Genomic DNA, 15,104 nt, shown 5'->3' on the forward strand with positions numbered 1-15,104 from the left:
GGCGACCATCTAGAAAGTGTGAACATTTTTGGGGGGGACGGACAGAGGGGTTATAGGCGCCTATATAAAAAAAAGCCCCGAATATTGGTTCTGCCCCTATAAAATCAGGACATCTGGCGACCCTATTTGGACCACGTATATACAGGGCAAGATTTTCAACTCTGACAAGTAATTTTAGGGACCCAAATTGGGACAGGTTAAAAGGGTTTAATTTTCTGATCGTGGGCGCTGAGCACGGTTTAAAAATCAAGTCTTGCTTAGGCATAGCCATAACAGAGACTCAGAATGGGTCCCTGTCTTTCAAAGCAATCACTTTTGTATTTCTAACTTGAGTCTTCCAACCAAAAGCCTCAGGAATCAATGGCATCAAGGGCAAAGCACATGCAAGCAGCACAAACCCAGACTTTGGCAAAGTGTGGTTTGATCCCCGCAGCCGGATGATCACTATAAGCAGCAGCCCGAATTCTCTTGCAAGCAGTGACCCTGACCTTCTAATTATGGAACCAGGCTCACACTAAGCCTCTGACTCACCAGAATGAAACAAGCAAGGAGGATTTCTTCACCATCCAAGAAAAGCCACACACAGCTCTCACCTGCCCGCCTGCAGCACCTAAGACTTGTCAGGGAGGGCGGCTTATATTATGCCTTCTGGAAAGCCCACTGGGGTCACAGCATTAGCACTGAGGCCTCTCAAATGACTTCTAAACAGAAATGGGTGCTCAAGGCAACTGCCGGCCAGTCACTTTATATTAACCCTTCTTTGTCCTGACTCCTGGGTCAGCTCTTCAGCTACTATAAACGGGAAGAGCTGACCATCTGGTCTGGTATCGATATGTCCTGGTCAATTTGTCACTGGACTGTAGAAACGTCCGCTCCGTCCAGTAGGGAAAGAGTTAATTCCCTGCTCACCCACCCTACCTCCCATCCAGAAGCAGGCAGTGGAAAGCTGGTAGATCCCCTAGGGGCTCTTGATTGAGCACCAGGAGGCCAAGGAATTAGGTGCGATTAGCTTTGATAAAACTGCCTGTTGGTGAGAGAGAGATGGAGAGCCTTGAGTGATCAGGGAGATTGAAGTGTTCTCCTACTGAATATTTCTGAATGTTATAATTCTTGACATCTGATTTGTGTCCATTTATTCTTTTGCATAGAGACTGTCCGGTTTGGCCAATGTACATGGCAGAGGGGCATTGCTGGCACATGATGGCATAAATCACATTGGTAGATGTGTAGGTGAATGAGCCCCTGATGTCTGTGGCTGATTTGGTTAGGTCTTATGATGGTGTCCCTTGAAAAGATATGTGGACAGAGTTAGCAACGGGGTTTGTTGCAAGGATAGTTTCCAGGCTTAGTGTTTTTATTGTACAGAACTGGAATTAATTTGCACCCACCCAGTAAGCTGGTGCACCTCACAGGCAACCCCCGCCCCGGAAAAAAGGAAGGCCTCAGGAGCTGCCAGTGCTGGGCAGAGGGACACACTGGTGCCAGGCCAGGCTGTTACCTATGTTGGTCCAAATCACAACATTGGCCAGGTGGAAACAGAGTGGCACGGCCCAGCCCCAGTCCCTGGGGGGCAGCAGGGCTGAGACTCTGGGGGCCCAACAGCCATGGATCAGGGGATGCGGGGGCTCGGAGCAGGAAAAGCCAGGAACCCTCCAGCCACCTGGGAACCACCTCCTCTCAGGGCCGGCCCCTTCTCCTCGCCCACCCCCGGCAGCTCCACTTTGCCCTCTGCCACCCACCGGAGATGCTGTACTCCCCCGGCCATTGCCGGACACCACCCCACCAGCAGGGGGCTGGGGCCGGCTCCTGGCACAGGACTCCTCATCACTGTCTGCTTCCCAGTTGTACATGGCGGTGCCGGGTGCCTTGGGACTGGGAGGGAGCCTGCCCAGGGTGGGGGCTGTGACTCGATCTGTTCAGTGGGGTGGCTGAACCATAGTCCTCCAAACTCCACCCATGCCCCCCTTGCACTATGGGGAAAGGGCGTCAGCTGGGGGTGGGGAGCCACGGCGGAGCTATGTCATGGAGGGCCGAGCAACCGTTTCTCTTTATGCTACCCCACAGGGTGACAGAAAACAGAAGTTTTCCAGGAAAATGGGCCATAGGATCTCTGCAGTGATATCTCTGGGTGGTGATTCAAACTATCTGGAACTGTTGATCAATTATATCGTTTCACCACACTTTGGTTCATTATTTTGTTATGAAATATACTCAAGAGCACAAATAGCCAATGTCAGTCAGGTTTATTAATATGGTGCAGGGAAAAGGTCGATACGATACCAATCTCCAAAGAGCCATGCCGTGCAGCGATACGGCATTCACCTTACCCTGACGGTGCCCTCCCACAGTTCCTAAATGCATACTAGTATCTATGTGGTGCCCATAATACATATTATTAATGTGATATATATCTATATGCTGTACAATATATATTAGGCAACAGGAACAAAGGTGATAGCAAAGCAGACCAAGACTTTTTCCTGAGTATTTTATTGATCTACACACACACACACACAGTACTCTGTTTCATTTATTTATTGTCAGTGTCAGAAAGTGGACTCTGAATACTTTGTGCCTGAGGTTAGATGTCCGTTCACCCTCTGCACTGGTTCTTGCCACGCAGACGGAAAGCAGAAGACCAGAAGTCCGAAGCGCAGGCATGTTTATCCAAGCAAACACGTCCATAGCTTTACACGCCGGCAGAGTCTGTTCCCCAGTGTTCTGTTCCCAGCTGTGACACCGCAAAGTGTTTACTCCATGTCCCCCTTCCCAGCTTTGATGCCGCAGAGCCTTGCCTGTGTCCCTCTTCCTCATTCCCCACCTCCATTCTCCATTTCCCATTCCCTATTCCCCATTCCCCGCTGCTCCTCCTTAGCAGGCCCAAATATACCTGCAGCGCATGCCCCTAGTTATACCCCTTACAACTAAGGGTCATGTTCCGTTTTGGAGGGTTGTGAGTCTAGGGTCTTCATCCCACCCCTTTTGTACCGCATGGGAGGGAGGTAAGGAGTGAGGTTGTGTTCTGGCCAAGGCCAGACCTTTCTTCGGTTTTTAGTGTTTCTTATGCCTCCCTCCCCTCCGCCCCACAACCTCTCTTGCCCATCCTAACTGGTTGCTTGACCTTGCCTTGAGATAAGGAGTTGAGGCCGTCTTTAAGTGTGTGCTCAGATATGACATTCCCACCATGCCCAGTAACACTTTAGCTGAATCCCTTATCTTTTCCCATTGTACTAAAAGCCCCATCTGGTGGGGAATGCAACACACAGTGTCTTTGTTCATTGTTCTTCACACATGTTAGTATAAAATATAAGAGTATCAAAAAGTCAACTCCAAAATTCTATCTCAGGCTGACAAACAAGCCTAAATGCTAACATCTGAGATCACTCTGGTGAGGATTTGGGGAATTTTGAAGTGCACTTTGAGGCAGATCCAGCCTTCCTCACACCCCTCTCTCGACCTGGTGCATTGTGCTGCTGTGCGGTAGGGTTAAACAACTGGGGACAGACTCTCAAATGTTCAGACACCACAACTAAGGCCAGATTTCACCTAGAAAAGTTGGTACCCAGCACCTTCCGTGGTGCACATTTGAGACAGAAAAGCCCAGCACTCAACACTTCTTCTGGGGCCAAAATGGCCCCGGGTGTGTTGCTCCATCTCAGAGCTGACTGAACTTCAGGGGCAGATACAGCATTTGTTCCTGCAGCATGGACCTCCTTGGCTGTGGCTGGGTGTGTCACTAATAAAGGCCAGATTCCAGCAAAGAAAGAGAAGGTGCAAGGGTCACTTCACACTCCTTTTCACACTCCACACACGGTGCCGAGTGAGGACAAGGTCATGGCCAAGATCACCTTCCGGCCAGCAGCGCTAAGCTCGTGTAGGGGATGGTGTACAGCTCCCTGTGAATCAGAGGTGGGGTTCCCATCCCAGCGTACACAAAGCCCCCAAAACCATTCTGTCTAAGTTACTCAGAAAACCTCTCCTGCATCCTCTGCTTCCTGATTGCTCAGCAGCCCCCTCCTGCTCAGCCTAGAAGCTTTTCCCTCGGAACAGGAGAAGCACCCGGTCACGAATCTGTTTGGTTTTCACACCGTACACGATGGGATTCATCATGGGAGGAAAGAGGAGGTAGAAATTAGCCAGCAGGATGTGTACGTGTAGGCCTTTCCACCTTTGTTTGCACACACAATGATGTGTTTGCAAACAAACAATTGTGTGTGCAATTGTGTGTGATCATTGTGTGTGCAAACAATGATGTGTTTGCACACACAATGATCTGCCAGCAGAAATGTGGGCACGGAGGCCTCCACACACCTGATTTGTGGGGGCAGTTATTTCAGAATTCCCCTTTCAGAATCCAGGCACCTTAACAGAAAGGAAGTAGGACCAACGCTGAAGTCAAGAGAGGTAATCTGCCTGTTTAACGTCTAAAGAGCCACTCAGCACCACATTCTCAATCTTGGGTGTTGAAAGTATTTGCCTTCATCCACGTTTGGGCACATAGCTTGATTTTTAGGAGGTGCTGAACACCCATCGGCTCCCATTGAAAACCAGGTCACTCATTTAGGTGAAAACCAGATCATTCATTCTAAATATAGACCATAGATGCCTAGCGATAGGCACCCAAGCTGGATCAGGTGGAGCACACTACAAATCCAAAGATGAAACAGGAAATTAAAATATACAGCAGAAGAATTTGGATCAGATTTTAAACTTGCCCAGAATGTGGGTGTGTTTGGATCTGAGGTTCTGCTTCAGACCCGTCCATGGCTACAGAACAGTCCAATTCCTTTGCCCTCACAAATCGGATTCCGTGGGCGAACTCACCAGAATCCTGCAGTGCTCCCCTCCTTTCCCAGGGCGTCAGTCTCCCTCACAGACTGTGTGAGGTCTACATGCTCACCCGCAGCCACCTGCCTTTGGTGGATTTATAGCCAGGGTGAGAGAACTCACCTCCTCCCGCAGGGGGGTCTCGCAGTTCAGCTGGGAATCTCTGCTTCCACTCTGTCCTCCCCAACCATCTCTGGCAGACAGAGTTCACTCTTTCTTTTCAGACTTGGGAGAAAAGAAACTGTTCCTGCATCATGAGAATGAGAGAGAGAAAAGCCATTTTCAGTCCCTCCTAGACCATGAGCCCTCAGCCATTGCAGAACTGATCACTACAGCAGATTCCCCAGTGCTCTGCCCAGTCTCGTTTTAACGCGACCAATGAACCCTCCACCACTTCCCGTAGGAGGCTGTATTAGTGCCCGGAGTACCTCCTCCGGCTATGCAAGAAGGTCACCCTGGCCAGACAAGTCAACTTCCGCTGCTTTCTGGCTGAATGTTTCAAAGTCTGCAGTCACTGCGAATACAGGCTAGCTACTGAACGCCATGCACAGGGAGAGGCCTCAGGAGTCAATACAGCCTCGTAGATATTTACTCCGCAGCCAGCTGCCTTATGTTATTGTCTTTAGTTTGCACTGGGATAGTGCTCAGAGGCTTCAGCCTGGAAACCGAGTCCCATCGTGCCAGGTGCTCTACACATGTGTAAGGAAAAGGTGCCCGATAGAGTTTCCAATCTGTGTCAATGTTACAGTTCCCGGGAGCAGTGAACTCACCGAGGAGAAGAAATCTCACCTCATTTCATCCCCATATGCCCCTGAGGCATTCAGTGACCCTGTGAACAATGCAGCCCAATGGGGAGACATTTGGTGCAACGAGTGGATTCTCTTGACTTTAAATAAGTCTACACTGAAAACAAACCAAAACATGGCAGCGTCTCAGAGCCCAGGTCAATTGAGTCCGGCTCGTGGGGTTCAGGCCGCGGCACTCAAAACAGCAGTGAAGATGTTCCCACTCAAACTGAGGTCTGGGCTCTGGGTCTTCCCCCTTCACTGGCTTTCAGAGCCCCAATTCCAGCCCGAGCAGAAATGGCTACACTGCTATCTTTAGCCCTGTACCGTGAGCCCAGGTATGTTCACCCAGACTTTACGACTTGCTCCCCAGGGGAGGGGGGTTTACGGTGTAGACGTACCCTAAGAAGAGGCACTTTCATGGCAGTGCTGGCACTTCCTGACTGCATCCACCTGCCAATATGGCAAGGCTTTCTTCTGAGATTTTAGCTCTTCCATTTCTAGCTGGACTCCAGAAAGGATGAGGTGCAGTGAAAAGAAAACGTAATTCAGTGGGGTGGAGTTCCCTCGGCTTTTCAAAGTCTTCCAAAAGACTTGGTTGATTCTAAACTTGGTCCCTTCCCCGTTCCTGCATGACACTTCATCTGAATATCTGACTCACGTTTGATTCCGAATATGGAAAGGACCCAACAGCTGCAGCCAAACCACATTTGTCCAGGATCTCCTCATATCGCACAGAACAAGCTATTCTGAGCTTTGGGGAAACTGTCTCTGAATGGATCTCCTGATCTTAGGCCATCGGGGGGGACCACCAATTTGTGGGACCTTTTTGGACTGAGTGTGGGACAGTGTTCTCTGCGGATGTGTATATGCATTTATAAGTGTCCTGCCTCCCGTGCCGACTTGTAAGCAATTTGGGCAGGGGAAAAGCAGTGCACTGTTCTTTGGCCCAAGTTTCCAGAATAAAAGCAACCTCTCACTCCATTCCTGTATTCCTTTTGGGGAACTGGGAAGGACGTTCTTGTTGCTAAGGCAGACCAAGGGGAGTTAGGAGCTGTGGACTCCGTTTCCAGCAATCCCAAAGGCTTTCTGGGCCAGATTCTAATCCCAGCTATTGAGACCAGACTGTAGATCCACACATGGAATTCATTGACCCTTTCTGTTTCTCCGTTTCCCCGCCTGTAAAATGGTGATAATACTGACTTACATTACACAGGTGTTCTCACCGAACTTTATAAAGTGCTTTGAGATCCTTAGAGGAAAGGTGCTATTTAAGGTGCTATTTATCCATCCACCCGAACTCTGCCCCCTTGTTGCCCTGGATTGGATGGATGTAGTAACCCCAGATGTTGATCAAGCTACTTGCAACCATATGGTGTGCATTCAGCCACCACGAATTAGAACATAAGAACGTAAGAACAAAAGAACGGCCATACTGGGTCAGAACAAAGGTCCATCAAGCCCAGGATCCTGTCCTCTGACAGTCGCCAATGGCAGGTGCCCAAAGGGAATGAACAGACAGGTCATCGTAAAGTGATCCATGCCCTGTCACCCAATCCCACCTTCTGGCAAACAGAGGCTAGGGACACCATTCCCGCCCATCCTGCTAATAGCCATTGATGGACCTGTCTTCCATTAATCTATCTAGCTCCCTTTTGAACCAAGTTATAGTACTGGCCTTCACAACACCCTCTGAGAAAGAGTTCCAGGGGTTGACAGGGCGTTGTGTGAAAAAATACTTGCTTGTGTTTGTTTTAAACCTGCTACCTATTAACTCATTCATTAATAAAATAGAACACCATGTATGGGATGTTCTAACCCTATCGCTAGTGTCTGTGTGAGCTTCATACCTTGTAGTTGTAGATAAAAGCACGCTGGCTTGTATGGATCTTTCATCAGCCGGAACCGCTGTGTTCCCACTGATTTATTCCTGACACCGCCTGGAGTGCAGCAGTTCAGCTAAACTGCTTTGGGTTCTGCTTTGGGTAACCCCCTCTTAACTTCATATTCAAACCTAAACAGAGCCCTGAACAAGCAGGGACAAGTCTTCAAACGTCATAGACACTTTTGCACATGCACCCCCTAGTTGTACAGATCCCCTCACGCAGACAGGCCTTTTGGGGTATTTGCACACTTAAACTAGGCACACACACACACACACACACACACACACAAAGACATACACACACACACACACACTTGCACTTCCCCTCTTGAAGATCAATCCCATACTATTGAATGGAGATGTAGCTAGTAAGCCAAGGGCCTGTAAAATAGGAATGGGTTAATTTACTGCTACTCTTTGTGGCTATTCCCTGTGCCTGATCGCAGAGTTTTCTCTGTAATGAAGAAAGGCTCTGAATTCCCAGCTGGGGGAGGAAAGAGGATTTCTTTAACAGGTATAAATACCCCCATGCGGGTTGTCCCGGCAGACTGGAGAATCACACAGCTTGTAGCATTCACTGTAGGTGAAGAATATACAGACGGATCCAGGTGAGTTGGGGCAGTATGGATTTAATCAGGGGCTCTGTTAATGCATAATTTTTAAATACACTGGAAAACTTTGGGCTAAATCCTATTCTCAGTCACACTGGTGTGAATATAAAGTAGTCCCTCCGACTAAAGCAGAGCTACTCTGGATTTACAGCAGTGTAACGGAGCAGAATTTGGCTCTTTATGAATGAGCTCTTTAATAACATGGAAAAAAGGCCTTGTGAGAAGGGGAAGTCCCCAGAATTCAAGAAACGCCCACGATAACACAACCTGAATTCTGACCCCTTTGTATGAATTTCTTAGGCTTTAGTAAAAAGAAAAGGAGGACTTGTGGAACCTTAGAGACTAACCAATTTATTTGAGCATGAGCTTTCCTGAGCTACAGCTCACTTCATCGGATGCATTGCGAATACACACGAACACGGCGGCTACTCTGAAACCTGAAATTAGTCTTTCATGATTTGATTGCAAATTATTCCTCAATTAACACAACATCAAACATTCTTTTCTACAGCTTTAGACACACACACGTGTGGCAACACCTTGTCGTCCCCTTTTCGCCCCTGTGTACTTGCACTACTTTTGTCATCACAACAGTCCAGTCTGCATCTCTTTGGTGACTTAGACTTATTTGTATAAATTCACTTCTCTGCAAGGTCTGCTTTTAAATACATTTCAGCAGAGCAGCCATGGTCTCCCTGATTTCTTTCCAACCAGCAGCACAGCCTTCCTGCTGTAATATTGAGCGGCATTAAGGTAATTATCGGCTCTCACTGGTGTAAAATGTAGGAAGATCCCCACAACATGAAGGGCTCTGGCGGGTGTTGTGTGACAATTCTGGCGTTTCCCAAACCAGAAATACCATCAATCAGCCCAGCATTTCTCATCGCCCTGCTGGATTCCAGGGCAGTGCATGGAGCATAGCACCGGGAGGTAGGAATTTTAACCGGGATTCTCACTAGCTTTCAGGTTTCTTGCTCGTAACAGCCCGATACTGCATCTTGGAAGCCAGTGGGAGTTTTTCCACTGCCTTCAGTGGAAGCAGGATCAGAGCCACGGCCTCTTTGTCTCACTTTCCCCATCTCTGGAAGCAGATTAGCACTACTCATGCCTGTCGCCAGAGGGACTATGTGCATCCAGGCAGAATGCCCAAGCTGTGCGGCTCAATGGGCCTGGTACGTGCTGCTTCACATGCCGGGGGCTTTGTGGGAAACGCAGGCTACTCGTGGGCGCAGAGCCCTGACAAAGTGGGGCCAAGCTCTCTTCAAACTCCAGCTCTCGGGTGCAGTACTGCTGACAGCAGCAGGGACAGGAAGCCAGAACGCTGCTGCTAAAGGGGCCAGAGACCTCCCGAGAGAACACACTTGCTGTGCTGGGGCATGTTTCTGCCATGGCTAAGACCATGCGTCTGCCTGCACTGAGCACATCCAGGGAGGAGACACATTCCAGCCCATCACTAAGGGACCACATCGGCGGCACAGAGGGGGCAGACAAGAACTAGAGAGGGAAGGGTTAAAAATTCAAAGTTAACGCCCCTCAGCTCCTGTTCTGGTTTTTACCAACACAGGGAAGCTTTCCTCAGGCAAATGACTGGTAATCAAATGCTGCAGCCCCATCTGCACAGGGCTTTACTGCAATTCATTCATTACCACGTGGGCTCCCATTTCTGGGGACTTTTTAAAATCTCCAACCTGTTTTGCATTTAAAAAAAAGTTGCAATGATTTTGCACACAAAGTTAATAAGATGCAGTTCGCTACAAAAGGGTCCAAAGAGTTGGCTGTGGGGGGCTATTGGAACCCACAATCAAACCTGTCTAAAGTGTGTGCAGAGAGACAAGGTCGGGGAGGGAATATCTTTTATTGGACTAACTTCTGTCGGTGAGAGAGAGACCAGGTTCTGGGCCACACAGAGCTCTGTGTCTCTCTCTCACCGACAGAAGTTGGTCCAGTGAAGATATTCCTGCACTCACCTGGCCTCTCTAATAGCCTGGGACCATCACAGCTATGACAAGGCTGCATAAACTGCCTACGTTTATCAACAGGCCTCATTCCTAAGCTGTGTCCATGCGGCACTGACTGGTCACACGCTGCTACTGGCTCTTCTCTTTGGTTCCAGCTATCAGTAGCCAATAATGCATTTTCATGTCAGCAACGGCTGGCAACTAGTTGCCACCGGACTATTACGTGCTTGCCAGGGACAGGGGAAGTGGTCCCTGCAGTCCTCGATGGGAATGGAAGAGCGCACCCAACAACAGCTCTGTCTCAGATGCCATGTAAATGTTTGGGAACCTATATGTAAGCGGGGGGTATAGTCCCGCTGTTGTGGGGAACTTTCCTGGCTTCTGCACTACCCCGGTGAAGTGGGCTAGCGAAAGGATCCGAGTCCTCGCTCCCACTTCCTTTATCCAGGGGCCTCCCTGCCCTTGAGGACTCCCCTTCCACTCTCCTGTCTGGCAGAGTCCTCGCAACCCCAACAAGGCTGGGCCCAGGATTCCTGGGGGGCTCGACCCCCAATCCTGCTGTGGTCACCTAGGACAGGGGCTAGGGTGTCCCCACTCCGGGGTACTTTCTCTGCACCGGGCACTTCTCTGACCCACTGACCATTACATACAAGTTAAAGCAAATGCAAGTTATTTAATCGACAATTAATTTTTAAAAGAATAAGGAAAAATGAGAGAGGTGAAAGGAAACACATCACCCCGCTCTGTGGCAGGGAACGTCACAAACAGTGTCTCTGGAATGTCTGTGCAGTTCACAGTCTGTTCCTTGTAAGTCCCAGGCCTCCTGCTCAGGCCCTGGCCGTGCTGCAGGGATGCTGTGGGTTGGACACTCGCTCTGGTGGTGGCCACACGCTCTCAGGCTCTAAGTGGCAGGACCCTTCTTCCCGGTGTCACCCCCGCCCTGTCGGGATTATGATCCAAGCCTGGCCTGCAGAGCCCCTTGGCTGAGGCGTCTCCCTGTGCTGGGCCCGCTGCCCAGGGTCCCCCTCACTCTCCCCAGCTGCTCACCGCACCCAGCTCCGGACTGCTCCAGCCCCAGCTCCACCACTCGGTCTCTGCCCTGCTGCTGCTCTGCCTCCAGCTCCCTGGGCTGCTTCTCTGGCCCCTCTGGCTCTGGTCGCTGCAGCTCTGCTCCCAGGACAGGTCTGCTCTCTCTGGGCTGCGCCTCTGGCTTTGGGGCTGCAGCTCTGCTCCCAGCACTGACCTGCTTCCTGGGCTGCTTTTCTGGACCCTCTGGCTTTGGGGCTGCAGCTCTGCTCCCAGGACAGGGGCTGCTCTCTCTGGATCTGGCCCAGCTCTGCTCCCCAGCTCAGCTTGGGCCCCTGCTTTCTCCTTAGCTCGGCCCCACTCTGCCTGACCCAGGCTATTCCAGCTCACACGGAGGACGGGACCCCCCTGGCCTCCTGACTCCCTGATTAGCCTGCCCGCCCTGTCATTCAGGCTGACCTGGAGAATTGGCCTCTCCCTGATTTCCCATAGACCCTTCCCCTCTTTAGTATTGGGAGCTAGCAACTAAAACACCCCCACTGAATGTTAGTAAGGGGGCAACAGTCCCCTTACATATAGCAAAGCGCTGGCCTTGGGCAGACGTGCGTTCATGCCCCCAGGGCAGGCCGGAAAGACCCTGGCCCTTTCCAGCTGGGAGCCATAGTTGCAGGGCACATGACAAGGGCAGACATGTGACCGACAGGACAGCAGAGATAAGACTCCCTGCAGAGGCAGGGAAGGAATTTTCTGCACAGGCCAAGGGGACAGTCTGCGCGGGGAGTGAACCCAAGCAGGCCAAAGGGACGGGCTATTTCTGAACTTCCTGCTTTCCAAGGGCAGGAACTGCTTCTCCCGAGTGTGAGGGTCTAATACAGCAGGTGCGGGGAAGGGGCTGTGACTGGAGTCCCATGGGGGCGGGGGATGAGCATTCATAAGGAGAGAGTGAAGTAGTGGAGACAAGGAGAAGCTGGTTCTAGCACAGCACCCTGGTTACTCAGCATCTCGTGTGGAACATGCATCTGAAGGTGCTTTATTATACGCGGCCAGATGAGGTACAATGCCAGAAACCATTGGGGGTGTCAGCGCTGCACAGGGGGTAACTTAATGCCAATAACAGAGAGACAGAGAAATTAAGTGGTTTTGCAGACACAGGCTTACAGGGTGATGGACAGGCATGGCCTTCCCAGCCAGCTTCCTCTGGCATCCGCATGCGCACCGTCCCGTTGTAGGCGGGGGGAGCTGTGCTTGCGTAAATCAGCTACGGATCCAGCTCAAAGAACTTAAAGCTCACCTAGTTTATTACCCTATGGGCTCCATTCTTTCTACAATCAACTCTCAGAGAGAAAAATACCTGGACAACATTTTCACAGTAGTGACGTTGAAATAGATTGGGAACCGTGAGGAAAGGGATAGATAATAAGACAAAAAATATCATATTGCCTCTCGATAAATCCATGGTACACCCACACCTTGAATACTGCATGCAGATGTGGTCGCCCCATCACAAAAAAGATATATTGGAATTGGAAAAGGTTCAGAAAAGGGCAACAAAAATGCACAGGGGCATGGAACAACTGCCGTGTGAGGAGAGATTAATAAGATTGGGACTTTTGAGCTTGGAAAAGAGATGACTAAGGGTGGATATGATTGAAGTCTATAAAATCATGAGTGATGTGGAGAAAGTAAATAAGGAAGTGTTGTTTACTCCTCATAACACAAGAACTAGGGGTCACCAAATGAAATGAATAAGCAGCAGGTTTAAAGAAACAAAAGGAAGTATTTTTTCACGCAACACACAGTTAACCTGTGGAACTCTTTGCCAGAGGATGTTGTGAAGGCCAAGACTATAACAGGGCTCAAAAAAGACCTACATCAATTCATGGAGGACAGGTCCATCAATGTCTATTAGCCAGGATGGGCAGGGATGGTGTCCCTAGCCTCTGCTTGCCAGAAGCTGGGAATGGTCGACAGGGGATGGATCACTTCATGATTCCCTGTTCTGTTCATTCCCTCTGGGGCATCTGGTGTTGGCCACTGTCGGAAGACAGGATTCTGGGCTAGATGGACCTTTGGTCTGACCCAGTATGGCCGCTCTTAGATAGATAGATAGATAGATAGATAGATGTTATCAAACTTTTAATTGTTCACATCCTTGATTATGTTCTTAACTCACAGCTCTGGATGCACCAGCTGTAATTTTCAATGATCAAACAGCTGCAATTCTCTCTGGTTCATTTTGCCATGGACATGTCAGGCCAGATTCACCCCTGGCGCAACACACTGCAATAGCTGTACAGGGGCATAGGCTGATCAGGGAGTAGCCAGGGCTGTCTGCTGTCCCCAAAACATTATCTTATGTCCTCAGTCCTCATCTTCCTCTTCTTATCTCTGAGTATGCGATGGGATCCTCGTAGAGGCTCATGGGTCTCCCGATTGCACTTGGTTCATGGAAGGTGGCTGGGGAAAGAGGGCAGGAAATGGAAATCTCTGTGCCCTACTCTCCCCATCTGTCAGTACAATAGCAACTGTGGGCCCCAGCTGAGATCAGGGCCTCACCGTGCTAGGAGCTGTACATACACATGTGCATGCTGGAGAGCCCTTTCCCAGAAGAGCTTACAAAGGAAAAAGAGAAGACAGACAAAGGAAGGGGAAACTGAGGCACAGAGCGGGCAAGTGACTGGCCCAAAGTGACCCAGCAGCTCAGTGGCAGAGCCCAAGGCAGCACTCAAGTCTCCTGACTTGCTGTCCAGTACCCTCCCCACTAGACCACTTTGCCCCTCCAGACTATGCTGCCAATTTAGGAGCGTAATTTAAGGCACCGAGCTTTGAACGCTTTGGCCTGAATAAACCAAATGAGCTCGTGCTGGGTTTGAAAAATGTACAGCATCCGAAAAAAATCCCAGCCCTTCAATTATTGTATTGCAGGGAAAGACCTTCTGCAAATCAATTGATCCACGACTGCTGTAGGTCATGTCAACCTTCAATCGGACGTGCCCTAACCCCTCTACGTTCCTGCTGACCGGCATCCCCAGCCTGGAATCTGAGCATGTCTGGATCTCCATCCCCTTCTGCCTCATGTATCTGATTGGTCTGCTAGGAAATGGTACTGTCCTCTTCGTTGTAAAGCAGGAGGAGACCCTCCATGAGCCAATGTACTATTTCCTCTCCATGCTGGCAGTCATTGATTTGGTCCTCTCAACTGCCGTTGTTCCTAAAATGCTGAGCATCTTCTGGCTGGATTCCAGAGAGATCAGCTTCGAGGCCTGCTTCCTCCAGATGTTCTTCATCCACACCTTCACTGGAGTGGAGTCGGGGGTGCTCTTGGCCATGTCTTTAGACCGGTACGTGGCTATCTGCAAGCCCTTGAGATACAAGACTATCTTAACCAGCTCAAAGATTGCCCAGATTGGGCTGCTGTCCCTTGCTAGAGGAGTGGGGATTGTGACACCCTTAACCTGCCTTCTAACCAGTCTGCCCTACTGTAAAACGAATGTCATCCCTCATTCCTATTGCGAGCACATGGCCATGATGGAGCTGGCCCACACAGACACGGCAGTCAACGACCTGTACAGCATCATTGTGGCCACAGCCCTAGTGGGGACAGACTTCATCTTCATCACCTGCTCTTACGGCATAATCCTCCGCTCCGTGCTACGGCTCTCATCTCAGGAAGCGCGTCTCAAGGCCTTCAGCACCTGCGGCTCCCATGTCTGTGTCATCCTGCTCTTCTACTTGGGAGGGCTCCTTTCTATGTACCTGCACATTTTGGACCTCCGCCTTGCTCCTCACACCCAGGTTTTGGTGGCTGACCTGTACCTCGTTGTTCCCCCCATGCTAAACCCAGTCATCTACGGCATGAAGTCCAAGCAGATCCGGAAACAGGTCTTTAAGCTCTTTGGCCAAAGAAAGATCTTAGCAGAAGCCAGTATGTAGGGTGGCCACTGACACAGCCCCAGAATACAGGACCTCCCCTCCATTGTCCCCGCCTTTGCCTGAGTGTCCCCGCCCCCAG

At 50.2% G+C, this 15,104-nt stretch overlaps 1 protein-coding gene across 1 annotated transcript; it reads left to right on the plus strand.

Annotated features, from left to right (window-relative positions):
* Window positions 1–14,062: 14,062 nt before the first annotated feature.
* On the plus strand, window positions 14,063–15,025 carry LOC141981056 (olfactory receptor 52K2-like). The gene has a single exon (XM_074942863.1). It carries the CDS (start codon window positions 14,063–14,065, stop codon window positions 15,023–15,025), a length of 963 nt encoding a protein of 320 aa, XP_074798964.1.
* Window positions 15,026–15,104: the final 79 nt, after the last annotated feature.

Source organism: Natator depressus, chromosome 1, assembly GCF_965152275.1.
Source record: "Natator depressus isolate rNatDep1 chromosome 1, rNatDep2.hap1, whole genome shotgun sequence".
NCBI lineage: Eukaryota > Metazoa > Chordata > Testudines > Cheloniidae > Natator > Natator depressus.

Excerpts from the sequence above, each read along its gene's own strand:
- LOC141981056 (XM_074942863.1), top strand. The coding sequence starts at position 14,063 with ATGTCAACCTTCAATCGGACGTGCCCTAACCCCTCTACGTTCCTGCTG.